Below are 14,533 nucleotides of genomic sequence, written 5' to 3' on the forward strand. Positions count from 1 at the left end.
TAGCTATGAAATTTATCACCTCTTCTAAGGAGAATTCTATAAAGAACTTGAACGAATAACAGTAACTTTCATCAAAACATTACATTCTATTGAAACTTTAGCAGTTCACAGGCTATTAATAATGGTAAAGTTGCTAAATCTTGTAGCTGCTGACTAGAGGGATTTTTAACGATATCAACAATAAGGACACTTTGTGTACATTTAGAATCTTTATGTTTTGTCTAGCCATAATACCCAAATGTTGTGTTGTATTGACTTTAGTTATTATTTTGAAAATCATGGTTACTAAATATAGATTTGTTAATCAACTAACACAAGAGACAGTGACAAATTAACTATAATTACACTGAATGAAAAAAGCAGAGTAGACATTTTAGAATTTCAAAACAAAGTCTTTATTCAGACCCTTTTGCTATTATACACAACATATACATAATTTAGATTAAATTTCTAAATATTGTTTAGAAAAATGTTTTAAGCAATGTTCTTATCAACACAAACAATCAGTTATCTGGTGTTGACTTGGGAGAATAATCAATGATATTCTTGTCCATTGTTTCATAGTAATACCATGGCCCATCTCCTCTCTCCCTCATTGCTCTACGTACATCCAGTTGTGTCCGCCTGAATTAAAAAAAAAAAAAAAAAAAAAAAAAAATATATATATATATATATATATATACAAACGGATCCAAAACAAAAAGCTACTATAACACAATTTGGCTAGAAGGAGACATTGACATATGAAAGTATTTGATGTTAGTTTTATTTCTTTAAAGGTTATTTATTGGTACTGTAACAAAAAAAAGTAGGCACACATTAACCAAGTGTCTGATAAGACATTTTACAAAATTTATAAATTTACAATAAAATGGCACAGAGATATTAAAGTCACATGTAAAAAGAAGAAAACAAGTATTCTGTATAGAAAACTCACAATTAAATGTATTTTTTATATAAACACATAAAAGAAAATAGCTGTGTAGCAACTGATTGGCCATCGACTGAAATAAAGTAAGCATTACCCATCCATCCATTTTCCAACCCGCTGAATCCGAACACAGGGTCACAGGGATCTGCTGGAGCCAATCCCAGCCAACACAGGGCACAAGGCAGGAACCAATCCCAGGCAGGGTGCCAACCCACCACAGGACACACACAAACACACCCACACACCAAGCACACACTAGGGCCAATTTAGAATCGCCAATCCACCTAACCTGCATGTCTTTGGACTGTGGGAGGAAACCCATGCAGACACAGGGTGAACATGCAAACTCCACGCAGGAAGGACCTGGGAAGTGAACCCAGGTCCCCAGGTCTTGCAACTGTGAGGCAGCAGCGCTACCCACTGCGCCACTGTGCCGCCCAAGTATCACCCTATTCACTTAACTCTTCTGCTTCACTTGTACTCTACTGTCCAATAAAGGGAAGCAATTTTTTACTTTATTTTCCTTTTACTAAGATGGATATATATGTGAAGTGCAATATATGTTATGAACAAGGAACAGATACATATTATACTTATTCTGGGCGAGTAGTTGCTGAGGACTGACACAGTGTTCATGTGTACGAACACTGAAGACAACTGGCAGGGACTGACACACAAATCGGAAAGGGCATCGAAAAGAGCGTCTGCTGCTCCATTGTGCTAACACAGTATTTGAAACAAGTGGAGGTGACTGACGAACTTCAGGGAAAAAAGCAAAGCCAGTTGTGATGGCCAGCTTCCATTTATCTTAAACTGCCCTTGCATATTACCATGGACGTGACAGGCATAATGCATCACATACACACAAGGCTGCATCTGTTTGCTTAAAACCACAGGAAAGTAGCTAAAGCAGGTTCTGGTAAACAGTGATTTCCTAACACAGGACAGCAAGTGAAGTGGACTGCAAGTTGTGGTTGTAGTAGTAGCAATAAAGGAGCATAATGCACTGCTCTTTTGTACTAACGTGCAAGTAATTGAAGAGCTCATGAAAAGCAATGTCTGGTGTTAGTGAGGTCAAGTTTCTTTAAACCCATTTTTTTTTTTTATTAGCTATGTATTTGGTGGATTACAAATCAATGAACCATGTTTCCCAGATTTTTCAGACTGGTTTCTAATTTTTACTGGAAGATAAGCTTTTATATGAATGTACATTTATATAAAAGTACATTTTATATGCTAAAGCAGGTGGTTCATTCTTGACTCAGCTTGATGTAAAATGAAAGGAAAATAAGCTGCTGACTGCTGCTTGAGGTGAATTCAGCAAAGGCAAAGTGGCTTCGATGCAAGGTATTATGGTTATTTTTATTCAAGTTTACAAACTATGTATCAAGTATAAACTTAATATCAATGTTTTAGAAAGCACAAAACAGACTATACAAACCAAATGTTCAGTGAGCAATATAAAAAAATCAACTTTAATCATTGCTCAAAGTATTAAATGTTGTAATTCCAGAGTTATTTACATATCACCCGCTGATGGTAGCGTACCTTGTAATCACTGAAAAGATTGAAAATTGTTGATTTTAAGCTGAAGAAAACACAATTGAAACAGGTCGTATATATCCTGATCTGAATAGCATTAGAGTATGTAGTTAAATTTAGATGATAGACTTTTTTGAATGTCTAAGTTACTTTTATGTAGTGTATATAATCTTTCATCCATTGGAATTGTTCTGAATACAGTGATGTGCATCTCTCTACCCTTTTCACACAGAGACTGCTACTTTATGTTGCATGTATACAACACTGTTCTCCATGTCAGCAGCCACTTGATAGCAAAAGGACTGGACACATTACAGGCATGTTCTGGACACCTGTGTACACCGACTCATGCGTACTTGCATTTCTTTTAATTGTGTACTTCTTGCTTATCCCCAGTATGCATGCACTCTGATAGTCCAAAAAGAGGGTAATAAACCAAAAAATGCAAATGAAAACTAAAAGGAAGAAAATACAAACCAAAACTGAAAACCCAGCCGAGAATTGAAAATACAATTCTCTCATTTAAAAAATATTTTATGATCAGACACAGTCTTTCAATCATTCTGACAATCCTTATTTGTCATACAGTGCCTTACATCAGGCTCTTATTGTGCCTTACATTTCTATCTGTCATTAGACATTCCCCACCTAATTTATGTACCCACCTCTCAAATTGCAACCAATGCAACTACTCTATGAGAAATATGGAGGACTGTTATGGAGTCAATGAGTAACAGGTACAGTGCATCCGGAAAGTATTCACAGCGCATCACTTTTTCCACATTTTGTTATATTACAGCCTTATTTCAAAATGGATTAAATTCATTTTTTTCCTCAGAATTCTACACACAGCACCCCATAATGACAACGTGAAAAAAATTTACTAGACATTTTTGCAAATTTATTAAAAATAAAAAAATTGAGAAATCACACGTACATAAGTATTCACAGCCTCTGCTCAATACTTTGTCGATGCACCTTTGGCAGCAATTACAGCCTCAAGTCTTTTTAAATATGATGCCACAGACTTGGCACACCTATCCTTGGCCAGTTTCGTCCATTGGGCATGTCAAATTTAGACCGTCATGCATGCCGTTTCTGATAGTTAATAGTGTGCTGCTGTTGCTGTACTAAGTGTTAACAGGGACAGCAAGTTCAGTCACAATCTCTGTCATTTGTTCTTTTTTTCTGTTCTGTTATGGTGTCTACTTAAAACACAACACATCAGACTGATGACCCCTTTTTCTGTATGTCATGTCTAAAACACCAATCCCCCATTGGTGCATTATACGTGTTGTATTTCAAGATGAGCATTAATTGGGTGTCAGCTCTCATGCAAACAGAGTCCACATCTATGACTAAAGACAAAATTGATTTTGTTTGGGAGAGCTGAAGACTTGCTTGAGTGAGTCACATGGTATGTCTCACTACGTGACTGGCCTTCACAGGACCACTGCCAACTGCCACCAGCTTATTAAGATTATGTAATTGAAGATTCACTGAAAATTACTGTAACAGTTGTCTAAGGTGGCATCGCCTTAAGGGAAAAGAACAAACTGTACCTTTTCTGTATGCTAATTAAGGCTGATGGAATAAGTTATCTTCTGCTTAGAAGGACCAGGAAGCTTAGAGCCTCCCAGTTGCTAACTCAATATATATTCAGTGACATAGATAGATATATAGGATAATAATGTAATATTTTGTAAATGAGAGATACATGCATTTTTGTAATCATTATTTAAGGTTAGACTTTCTGTTTGCATTTTTTTTAATTATTTTTTGTGTTTATGTTTTGCCTTTGGGGCCACCGTAATTCAATCTTCTCTCATATGAAAAAAAAATATTATTTTTACAACAGGTCTTAATACTACATATATCCAGGTGGGCTATTAAACAAAAGATTATAAAACTTATCTTTAAGGTTTTATAACAGAAGCTATTTTACCTAATTTCTGCTTTTTCAGATTCAACCTGAACAACAGCCATCATTTTCTCATAATCCTTTTCTGGAGGGTCATAGAAATTCCGAACAATCCATCTTGTAATGGGATGCTGTAAGAGCAACAGTGACATTCATGTACCTTCATATACAACAATCATGTTTACAGACCACAACTCATAAGAAAATAACATTATGTAATAAAAATTACTCAGTAAAAATGTATTCAAGTATGCAAGTTATTTATAGTTAATTAAAGGATAAATTTGGTATTTTTCAAATCACATTGTTTCACAACCATGGCATGCATTAATTTGCCATAGGAAATTGTGTTATTAAATGAAGCATTTTCATAAATTAAAAAAATACAGTGCTTGTTCTTTTGGTTGAAAAAATGACTCTAAAGTGCACTTGTCCAAATGTTAAAAAAAAGTTTGAAAATATGCGTATTGGTATGTTTTACAACAGAGAAAGTTTTTAAGTTCTGACCAAGGTCTTGAGATCGTAGTCATACTGTAATGTAAAGCAGTGTATTCATGTCATTTTTGTGGAGGGAAAAAAAAATGTGTCGCACTGCTATTTAAAAAATTGTGTTCTTCACTTTAATGCCTTTGCAGTAGTTTTGTATAGATTGCTCTCATTTTACACCAGAATTTGAAGATCATTATACATTTAGCTTCCTTGCATAACTGTACTGTAATATGAGTTTTGACATACGTTTCTTGTTTTTGCAATTTTATGGAAGTTTTGACCACTCCTCAATACATTCTATTGTTATGATGGTGAAGTTACAGTGGCTCTTATGTTTTTTTTTTGTTTTTGTTTATCACTGCTATTTTGTGTTAGTTTTGCATGACCAGGGCTATGCTGACAATGTCCATTGCTACTGCCGTTTCATGTGGCTTCATCATGCATTCCTTATTAAAAAATACAACTAGGACTTTCCCCATGTATTAGACTCACTTAGAAAACAAAACAGATTTGTTCTGTTATTCAGTTAGTGTGACATTTTACTTGCTGTCTTTTGGTTTCTATTCTAATTCCAGGGTACTGGGCTTTTAATGATTGGTACTTCAGACTTCTCTCTGGTATTCTTACCCTTTTTTTTCATCCTGACTTCGTATCTGCTCTGTTTTGTCTGTTAGCACTCCCCCCAGCTTTCTAGGAAACTAAAAAGTGCTTCCAAGGATTTAGTGCAAGGACCTTTAACTGTTTCATTCATTATGATTTTAGTATGTACTTCTGTACAATCAGATTGTATTCTCCTGTCTCACAATACAAGACCTCTGCCTGCCTCTTTGACTTATATGCCTCTTTCATTATTATATTTCCTGTTTGATGACTCTCCTGTTGACACTTCCTCCTTCAATCTCCTTGAAATATATCTGTATGTGCTATAATATACCAATGAAGAGCACCAACAGGTAGAAGATGTGGGGAAAAATAGAGAGAGACAGAATTGTAGTGGCAAAGAAGAATAAAAAAGGCAGGATCAAGCTATCGGGAGGGTGAAGACAACATTCTTCTGGCAGCACAACCAAACCTCCCCACCCCGGGTGTATGCATGTTTCTGCTTGGTTTTGCAAACTGGCAGCACCCAGTGTCAAAGCAGTGCTACTGTTCCTGTGTGGATCCCCTTTCTTTTTTAGATTCACATCCATGATATGGGCATTATCAATTACAATGAAATTAACTTCATATCATTTATAAATTTAAGGTACCTGATTGTAATCAATCTGTAACAATATAATGGTGCACAGAATGGCCAAGCTATTCCAAATACCATAGCTGCTTTAGCATTGTTACTCTCAGTGCACCTCTCAGAGTATTTTAACCAATTGTATCCGAGTGTGGAATCACAGCTGTACAGCAGCTGATCGGAAAACCCTACGGCAGGCTGTGTTGAGAAGGCAGAGGATTATCGGGATACAGGTTCTAGCTCTGGAGGATGTTTATTGCACACACTGTCTCAGAAAAGCCATCAGCATCTTATGGATTCCACTCAGCCATGCCCAAAGTCTATTTGCACTTCTCCCATCAGGCAAACACTTCAGAGTCTTTCCTGCACGGACCTCGAGGTTCAGAAACAGTTTCACCCAAGAGCTATAAATGCACTCGATCAGTCTATCAAGTGCTCCTGGTAGAACTGTTTGTATGAGGGGGAGTTGAGCTAAAGGTAGAAAATGGAACAAACCTTAATAAAATTTGTAATGTCATTTCTCAATGTAGTCTCCACCCTTCTCATTGCACTTGCGCCACCTGCCTAGAAGTGCCTGTATTCCAGCAGAATAAAAGGTTTTACCTTGTCCTCACAACCACTTGTGCACCCGAGTTATTGTTGAACACTACATGGCGAGGGGTACTACAGTCACTAGTGCAAGTTACTGTGACTAGCTAGAGACCAATGTGAAGCCTGCTATTTAATCCAAGCGGCGGGGACTGCTGTCTCAAGGAGTCCTTTTGCTGCAAGACAATGCCTGCCCACACACTGCTAAGAAAACCAAGACTTGTCTGGAAAAACTGAAGTTTGAGGTATTGCCACAGCCTCCTTATTTGCCAGATATGGCACCTTGCGATTTCCACCTTATTGGACCACTAAAAAAACATCAAGACAGATAACGACGTGAAGAAAGCGGTGCATGAGTGGCTGCGAGGACAAAACAAAACCTTTAATTCTGCTGGAATCCAGGCACTGGATGCACTGTGAAGGGTGGAGACTACATTGAGAAATGACATTATCAGTCTTGTTAAAGTTCGTTCCATTTTCTAATAAATCCCATTTTCTAACTTTAGCTTGACTCCCACTCGTACTTATAACTACAACTACCTCACTGTAAACTTGCACTATAGCTGTAATATTGCATAACCTGAGTCACTTTATGAACCATTTGCACTTTATGGTACATGCATATTGTACTTATGCTTTCATATTGTATATTTTTCATTGTTTTTTATTTTATTATTATTGTTATTTTATCTATTATTATTATTTATTTTATTTTATAGGAAAATAAGTTTATGGAGGATTTGCATACTGAATCTCATTGTACCATACAATGACAATAAAGGAATTCACTTCAGTTCAATAGAAGAGAGCGCATATTTACAGATGATGATGACTGGCTTCTAAGTTGATTTAGATTTCCAAAACCTATACTCTTGGAGCTCTGTGCTGTTAGAATACTGGGATGTATACTTGATATAATTTTTAAGATGAATTGCATTAAAGTATGTATATTAAAATATATGGATAAATTGTAAACTTCATTTAAATAATGTATACTGTTAATAATTAAACATATGGGGGCGTGGTGGTGCAGTAGTAGTGACAAACTGGCGCCCCATCCAGGGATTGATCCTGCCTTGCACTGCATGCTTGCTGGGACTGGCGCGAACCTTAATGGATAGGTGGATAGAATAATTAAACATGTATATGAAGATTTTTCAATGTTCCTGAAAATTTTGAAGAATCAGCATTGTAAGCTTCCAGCTGGTTTGACATTTATTACAGAGCTTATTTTGCGGCGATTGGTTACATGGAGAAATGGAAGAAAAGGAATTGGGGGTTGGTACGTTTAACAGAGACAGTCCTGCGGCAATAAATTATTTCATCAAGGGTTGTGCATATTCCAGAAAGCATCTTGCGGGAGGCAGGAACAATCCCTTGGTGGGGCGCCACATCATCACTACAATTGTGCCGCTGTGCTCCCATGTTTAATACATGTTTTAATGCATTTCATCATGAAAATGATATCAACCATACATCTTAGTATTCTAAAATATTCAAAAAGCTATAATATCATGAATGTAATGTATTCTGTGTGGAGACCAGCGCCTATGCACTCCTGTCTACAAAAGAGAAAGTCTATTTAAGAAGCACTTTGTGTTTCACACATACAGAATACAAAGCATTTAACGTGCTACTTTAGTTACAATTTCATTTGAGAAACTCTTGTAAATTAAACTTCGATTTTAAGATGAAGATTACGACGTTCTATTTTAATGACAAAATAAACTACGAGATTTAAGTCGACATTTTGACATTTTTTTTCTTCACTGTGTCCCTATTTTTATTTTCTCTGTACCCTAATACACTTCCATATTATACCACTGTTTAACAAACAAATAGTATTTCCTTGCCTACACTCCGCATTCGCTGAAATACTTTTCCCCCCCCCCCCCCCATGCTTCTGCCATTGTCCTTTCACAAAACGCTGAACTTAAAGGGCTATTTATATTGATTTGCATATTCAAAGGGGGTAATTCTGGGAGGAGTTGGGGTGGGGCAGCAGGCACATGCACATGTGTTACATTTTACACTGACCAGGATTTATGGAGCGGAAGTGCGTGGAAGTTGGCTTACGCAAGGTTTTGTGCATCTGAACTTCTTTGTGTGTATGCACATTTCCACTTTTGTCCGTACACGTTTTAGTGTGAATTCTACGCATACTGTTATACATGAGGCCCTAGGTGAGGAAACTTCAGCTTATTCCAATTAGGGGGTCGGAGGAAACTATGAACACTTAGTTTTTTCATTTTATTTTCACATTCAGGATGTGTGGATTTTTGAACAATTTTAATAGAAGGGCTGTGTTACCACAAACAGCTTCAAACGCATGTACAGATTTGTGCTTTGTTTTACTTCCTTATTTATATCACTCCATCACCCGTGATGATCTCTGTGAACAGAAAAGTGAATGGGAACTAATCCTTACCTTAGGAAGAATTGTGTTAAGAATCCATGAGAAAATGTATTACTTCCAGTTTACTTTGTTGTCATAAGCATACCAACGAAACGTGTAAGTCATGTTTTCTAAAATACAAACATTTGCCAATTCAAAGTAGACAAAGTGGGCTTTTGTTTTCATGTTTGGACCTTTGCCTCATAGACCCCATTTTAAACCACAAGGACAAGTACAGTATTTTTTTTTTTAATTTACAAAATTAAAAAGTTTGACTTAAGAGAATAATCCTGTGTCAAATTAATATATATCATACCGTGAAAAAATAACTAACTTGAAATATGCAGATCTTATCCCTTATTACAACTATGTTAACAGTTTATTAGACTGGGCAAACTTTATTTGTGTTTAAAAAGAAGTAAACTTTAAAAAAAAAAAAATTATACTTATTTTTAATATAAAGACCTTGTGGTATTCCCAGTGCTCAGGAACATAATCCTCTGGAATTTCAGCCAGCTCAGCTTGACCTGTAAAAATAAAAGTATATACTATTACATAGAATACAAAAATTCTAAAATGATAAAATTCTGATTAGAATTACTCACTGCAACAGAACTGATGAAACTCAAATATTCAATAAATGTGATACTTTACAGTTTGTATGTTCTCTTCACACATGCATGGGTTTTCTCTAACTAGTAAGATTTTCTGCAAAAATCATTGTACATCCGCTGGTACATCTACACTAATCCAGTAAGAGTATTTGTGTGGGCTATTTGTAAAACAAGCAGCTCATTATAGTTAGATCTATGTATTTTTTTTTTTGTTGATTCCCAGTTTGGCTCCTCTGGACTTTGAAAGAAATTAAAGGATATGAAAATGGGTCCAATGACAGATTGAATTACTCCATCTATTTTTCTATATCTTTGTCTAGTGTGTGTTGAGTATTTAAGAGGAAAATCAACAGTACGTTGGAACAAATTTTAAGTGGACACAGAAAATGTACAAACTACAAAGATAGTGAGCAGGCCTACAATCAAAAATAGATTCCTAGAGCTTTTGGCAATATCACCCTCAATTCCTTGAAGTTGGAACCAAGCCTGCTATTTCTTCTTGAAGAAAAGATTTTCTATTTGATTAATCACAACAGCTATTTTTTAAACTATCCAAACAAATAAATGTAAAGAAATTGTTCCCGTAAGTGATATGCAGGAACTCAGCAGTAATCTGAAACATAATTAGACTGCATACTTTGCTCAGCATAATGCAATGCTGCCTAGAAACATTTAAAATTTTTAATTCAATTTAAAAGTATAAACATAAATGTGACAGTCCTAGTTTGTAGTGTGCCAGAGTACCTGTTTTTGTAAGATAATACTTACAAATTACATGGCACATAACAAGTTCTTTCATCTGTTCAACATTGTGAGAATCAGAATAAACACAAATGCCCAACCCTAATGGTGACTTCTATGACAATTAATCATTTTCTGTCAACAAAGCTCAAGATAAAAAGTTTGAGAACCACTTATTTATGTTTCCAGTCTAGACATTCTCTTTGTGGAATCACTGGTCACCAGCCGTTAAACTGCAAAGTTTGGGATACAAAGATGCTCTCAGAAGAGTACATCATTGGGCACTTGGGAGTAAAAGGTGAATCCCCTGTTTCCGTACATAGAGAAACAGCAGTGCACTTCCATGTGCATGCAGCAGCACCACTGGAAGGAAACATCCCACTCACCCATTAGTAAACCAAGTACGCGAGTTTTACTTTTTAGAGGTTAAATATAGTATTCATAATTTTGCCTCTCTTAGAGTTACGCAGAATCCTAGACTTAAACAACTTATAAAATATAAACAACTAATAATATTTAGACATTTTTTGTTTATGTGCTCTATAAGAAAGAGAGCTATCATATTTGCAAACTGTTGTAACAACAAGTCAGATTCAAAAATAACAATGATAATAGAAATTACACTTTTAAATAACATTTTACAATACCCAATTTCATGTAGTTAAAAAACTGAGCTGAAATAGCTTTCACAGACAGATCCCCACTCAAATGATGACTAATTATTGGGAGCTGTGATTTTGACTAACTACAGATCCTGTTTCTTAAAGATCACTTTTTTAAATTATACTTCTTGATGGAGAGTAAAAAAATGAAGATGAATAAGGTGGCTGCAAGTGAACAATGCCCATCCTTACAAAACAGTCCACTCCAGGAATATCAAAATTTGTCAGTATATTTCCTTAATGAACAATGTGCCTAAACTGGTCTCAATAGATCATGGGTGAGACGTTCTGCAAATACATGGTAGACATGCCACAGGAAATTCTATTTAGCTTATGGTTAGTTCCATATAATGATGCATAACTGCCTGTATCACAACCATGGGGATACTACATAATGGCCCTTAATAAGTAGCTTTGTCCTGGTTTTGAAATTAACTGTTCATGTGTCATTTGTTCTATTAGCTATTTTTCTGCAAACTTAACCACTTGTACTGGGTATATGTTTTTTTTTATTAGGGTGCACATTCCATTAATGGAAAGGACATCTACAGTATATTGCTATTTCACGGTCCCTTGTAAGACTGATGCTTGCATTTGAATAAGGAATACATTAGAAAGGTTTAAAAAGGAGACTGGGTTCATTCCTGCATGGAGTTTGCATGTTCTTGCCATGTCTATGTGGGATTCTTCCGGGTGCTCCAGTTTCATCCAACAGTCCAAACACTTGTTGGTTAGGTGGACTGGTAATGCTGATATGGATACTAATGTGTGCATTTCTGTTTGTGTGGGTGTGGATTGTTGTTCCACCTGTGATGGGTTGGCACCCTGGCCAGGGACTATTTCTTCCTTCCACTCATTACTTGCTTAGTAGGAGCCGCACCCTGCTTTGAATAAGCTGAGTACACACAATAGATGGATGAATGATTAAACTGCAGTCCCATTTCATACTAATAAATTGAAAGAGTTTCAGCAGAGTTTAAAAATCTTTACTTACCAATAAAAACATTCACGTATGTGATGATCACTGCTAATGGAATTCCGGTCAACAAAACATAGTATCTCTGGGGAGGAAAAAAATAATTTGTGACTTAAAATGATATACTTACAGACATCATATATTAAATTTTACTATATTGAGCTATTTTTATCTACGTTTAAAATAAAGTTTCTTATGTATTTATTTGACAGTATGTACAATGTATTTCTTGTTTAGCTACCTGCAAGCAGAGTTATGGAATCCGAGTCTGAGTTGGAAGCAATTATTGGGTTCTTGGAGTTGGAAAAAAATGTACTATAACTGAAAATTATAATGTGTTAAAATTCCAATTTCATATATACTGATTCAGTTAAACTATTTTTTCTTCTGAACTTTGATAAAAAATACAGCTTCTTTTTTATTTTTGAAGTATAGTCTTATGTTTAATGTTACTCAGTGTTTATAAGCCACAACAACATTGCTACATCCTTTAAGCCCAATCTTTAACAAGTTACGAGCGCTAAAAAGCTGCCTGATGATTCACGCTGACCGTGATGAAACACCTTGTCTGTTGTGTGCTTTCAATTAACATATTTGAATCTAAATACAAATAGAGGAGTCTGAAGTACCAGAAATTGAGGAGTTGGAGTCAAAGATTTTGTGTACAGACTCCACAGCCCTGCTTGCAAGTACACAACTACCAAGAAGCCTTACTATGTACTGTGCTGCAAGAATGTTTGACAGAATGTGGGATAATGAAGTGCTTAGTTTTAATAAAAGTGAGAAAAAAAGTATTTAGCATTCTGACAGCCAAAACTAACTACATCAGTCATGGACCATTGAAATAGGAATTCACTGTAAATACTGTGCAACACTACAAATATGCTACTTTGTGACAATCATTTTAAACTGAATTAAAGTTATATGTAGCAGAATAGTAAATATTTTAAATAAATAGCTACTTTTGATTATACAGTATTCAAAATTTCTCTTACCCCATTCAGAAAAGACTGTCAACTGTATTTGATATCTTGTAAACTGTCTACCAAATATGAAATGGACATTAGAACTACAACTGCTTCAACTTTTCTCTGCAGTCTTTCAAGCAATTTTTATTGTTTAATGATTTATTTGCATAATGTTACTACATCTGGACAGATTACTGTATCCCTCTATTAAATTTAGAAGATGCAAGTATGTTTATTCAACACAGACAACATGATATGAACATTTTTGTGGTAGTTTCAGCACATGTACAGAATACTTGTTCAGTGGACTCTCTATTCACTCTCACTGATTACTACCATAGAACAGCAATAAAAGCTACTCTGTTGGCACTCACACTGGTTCTTCTTCGTAATAAATTGACAGCTAATTAAAACGATGAGGTAAAAAAATACTTCCCACAAGGTGTCTGTCACTAAAATGTTACACAAATGCTTAATTTTACCTCCATTAACTGGATTAATAATACCAAATTATTTTAAATCAAATGATCCAATTAAAAAAAATGAATGCAGGGAAAAAAACCCTGTCGCTTTTGACATCTTTCTGACGCTGCGTTTCCTTTCCTTTAGTGGTACATAAAGAAAACATCATTTAACTGAAGATTTACGTATTTAATAAAAATACATTTCCAAAGATTTATTTATAATATCGTTATCATTCCCCAAATTACCAATAGATGGAGAAATCGTCTGTCATAAAAATCTGTAGGCTTGATGACAAACATTTGCTTTCCATGGCTGCCATAGCGAACTGTGGCTGTCAAAAAAGGAAGTAGAAAACAGAATGTTACACGGCTGACGTCTTGTTGACAAAACAGGTTAACTTTTATATTGAAACTACTCAACTTAATGCAGTTTGCAAATCTGTGATCAATATTATTCTAAAAAACAGTGAACAACTACAGTCAATGTCAGTCTACAACTGAACTGCTCTTGTAGCAGACATATTACGGTACAGACGAGACAGCCAAAGTCGCAACGTTATCTAGAAATATGCGCGTTCCTTTTACCAATTTCAATTATTAAAAGCAATATTCCGTAAGTAAATCATACGTGCTAATATGAGCACCTGCAAAATTAGAAATCAACATGCATGCATATCATGTACTTGAATAGTATCTAGCTCAACTCACAAGGTCAATAGCAGATCGTTGTTACATTTAAAGTAATAGAGAGAGAAAAAATGGTTATGATAACTTACCCTGATGTGGATTAGTGGCGGACCGGGCGAGAATGTTTCCCTTAGAAAAAACATTTTTGAAAGGGTTTAACCTGCCTGCAAAAACCGCACCAACACGTAAAACGCTCATCGCCCCCATAGCTATTTTGGGCAAAGGTAATGGCAGCTCTGTTCAGATTTGTTATGAAAGACACGCGAAGGTGATGGAGCCATCTTTAGTAAGGGCATTTTAAAAATTGCATTTTTTTTTAATATATTT

The 14,533-nt window shown here is 35.5% G+C and overlaps 1 protein-coding gene across 1 annotated transcript; it reads right to left on the bottom strand.

Annotated features, from left to right (window-relative positions):
- Positions 1–371: 371 nt before the first annotated feature.
- ndufb5 (NADH:ubiquinone oxidoreductase subunit B5) lies at positions 372–14,461 on the bottom strand. The gene is made up of 6 exons (XM_028794577.2): positions 14,296–14,461; positions 13,766–13,851; positions 12,106–12,172; positions 9,560–9,621; positions 4,419–4,525; positions 372–624 (listed from the first exon to the last, which is right to left on the bottom strand). Exons 1-6 carry the CDS (start codon positions 14,411–14,413, stop codon positions 504–506), a joined length of 561 nt encoding a protein of 186 aa, XP_028650410.1. The 5' UTR covers positions 14,414–14,461; the 3' UTR covers positions 372–503.
- Positions 14,462–14,533: the final 72 nt, after the last annotated feature.

This window comes from Erpetoichthys calabaricus, chromosome 2, assembly GCF_900747795.2.
Source record: "Erpetoichthys calabaricus chromosome 2, fErpCal1.3, whole genome shotgun sequence".
Taxonomy (NCBI): Eukaryota; Metazoa; Chordata; class Cladistia; order Polypteriformes; family Polypteridae; genus Erpetoichthys; species Erpetoichthys calabaricus.

What these genes read in the sequence shown, in the direction of transcription:
- ndufb5 (XM_028794577.2), bottom strand. Translation starts at nt 14,413, where the DNA reads ATGGGGGCGATGAGCGTTTTACGTGTTGGTGCGGTTTTTGCAGGCAGG. An exon ending in ATACGTGAATGTTTTTATTG is followed by an intron (nt 9,622 to 12,105) that starts GTAAGTAAAGAT and finishes TTATTTTTACAG; the next exon opens with GTCAAGCTGAGCTGGCTGAA. An exon ending in TCTGAAAAAGCAGAAATTAG is followed by an intron (nt 625 to 4,418) that starts GTAAAATAGCTT and finishes TTTTTAATTCAG; the next exon opens with GCGGACACAACTGGATGTAC.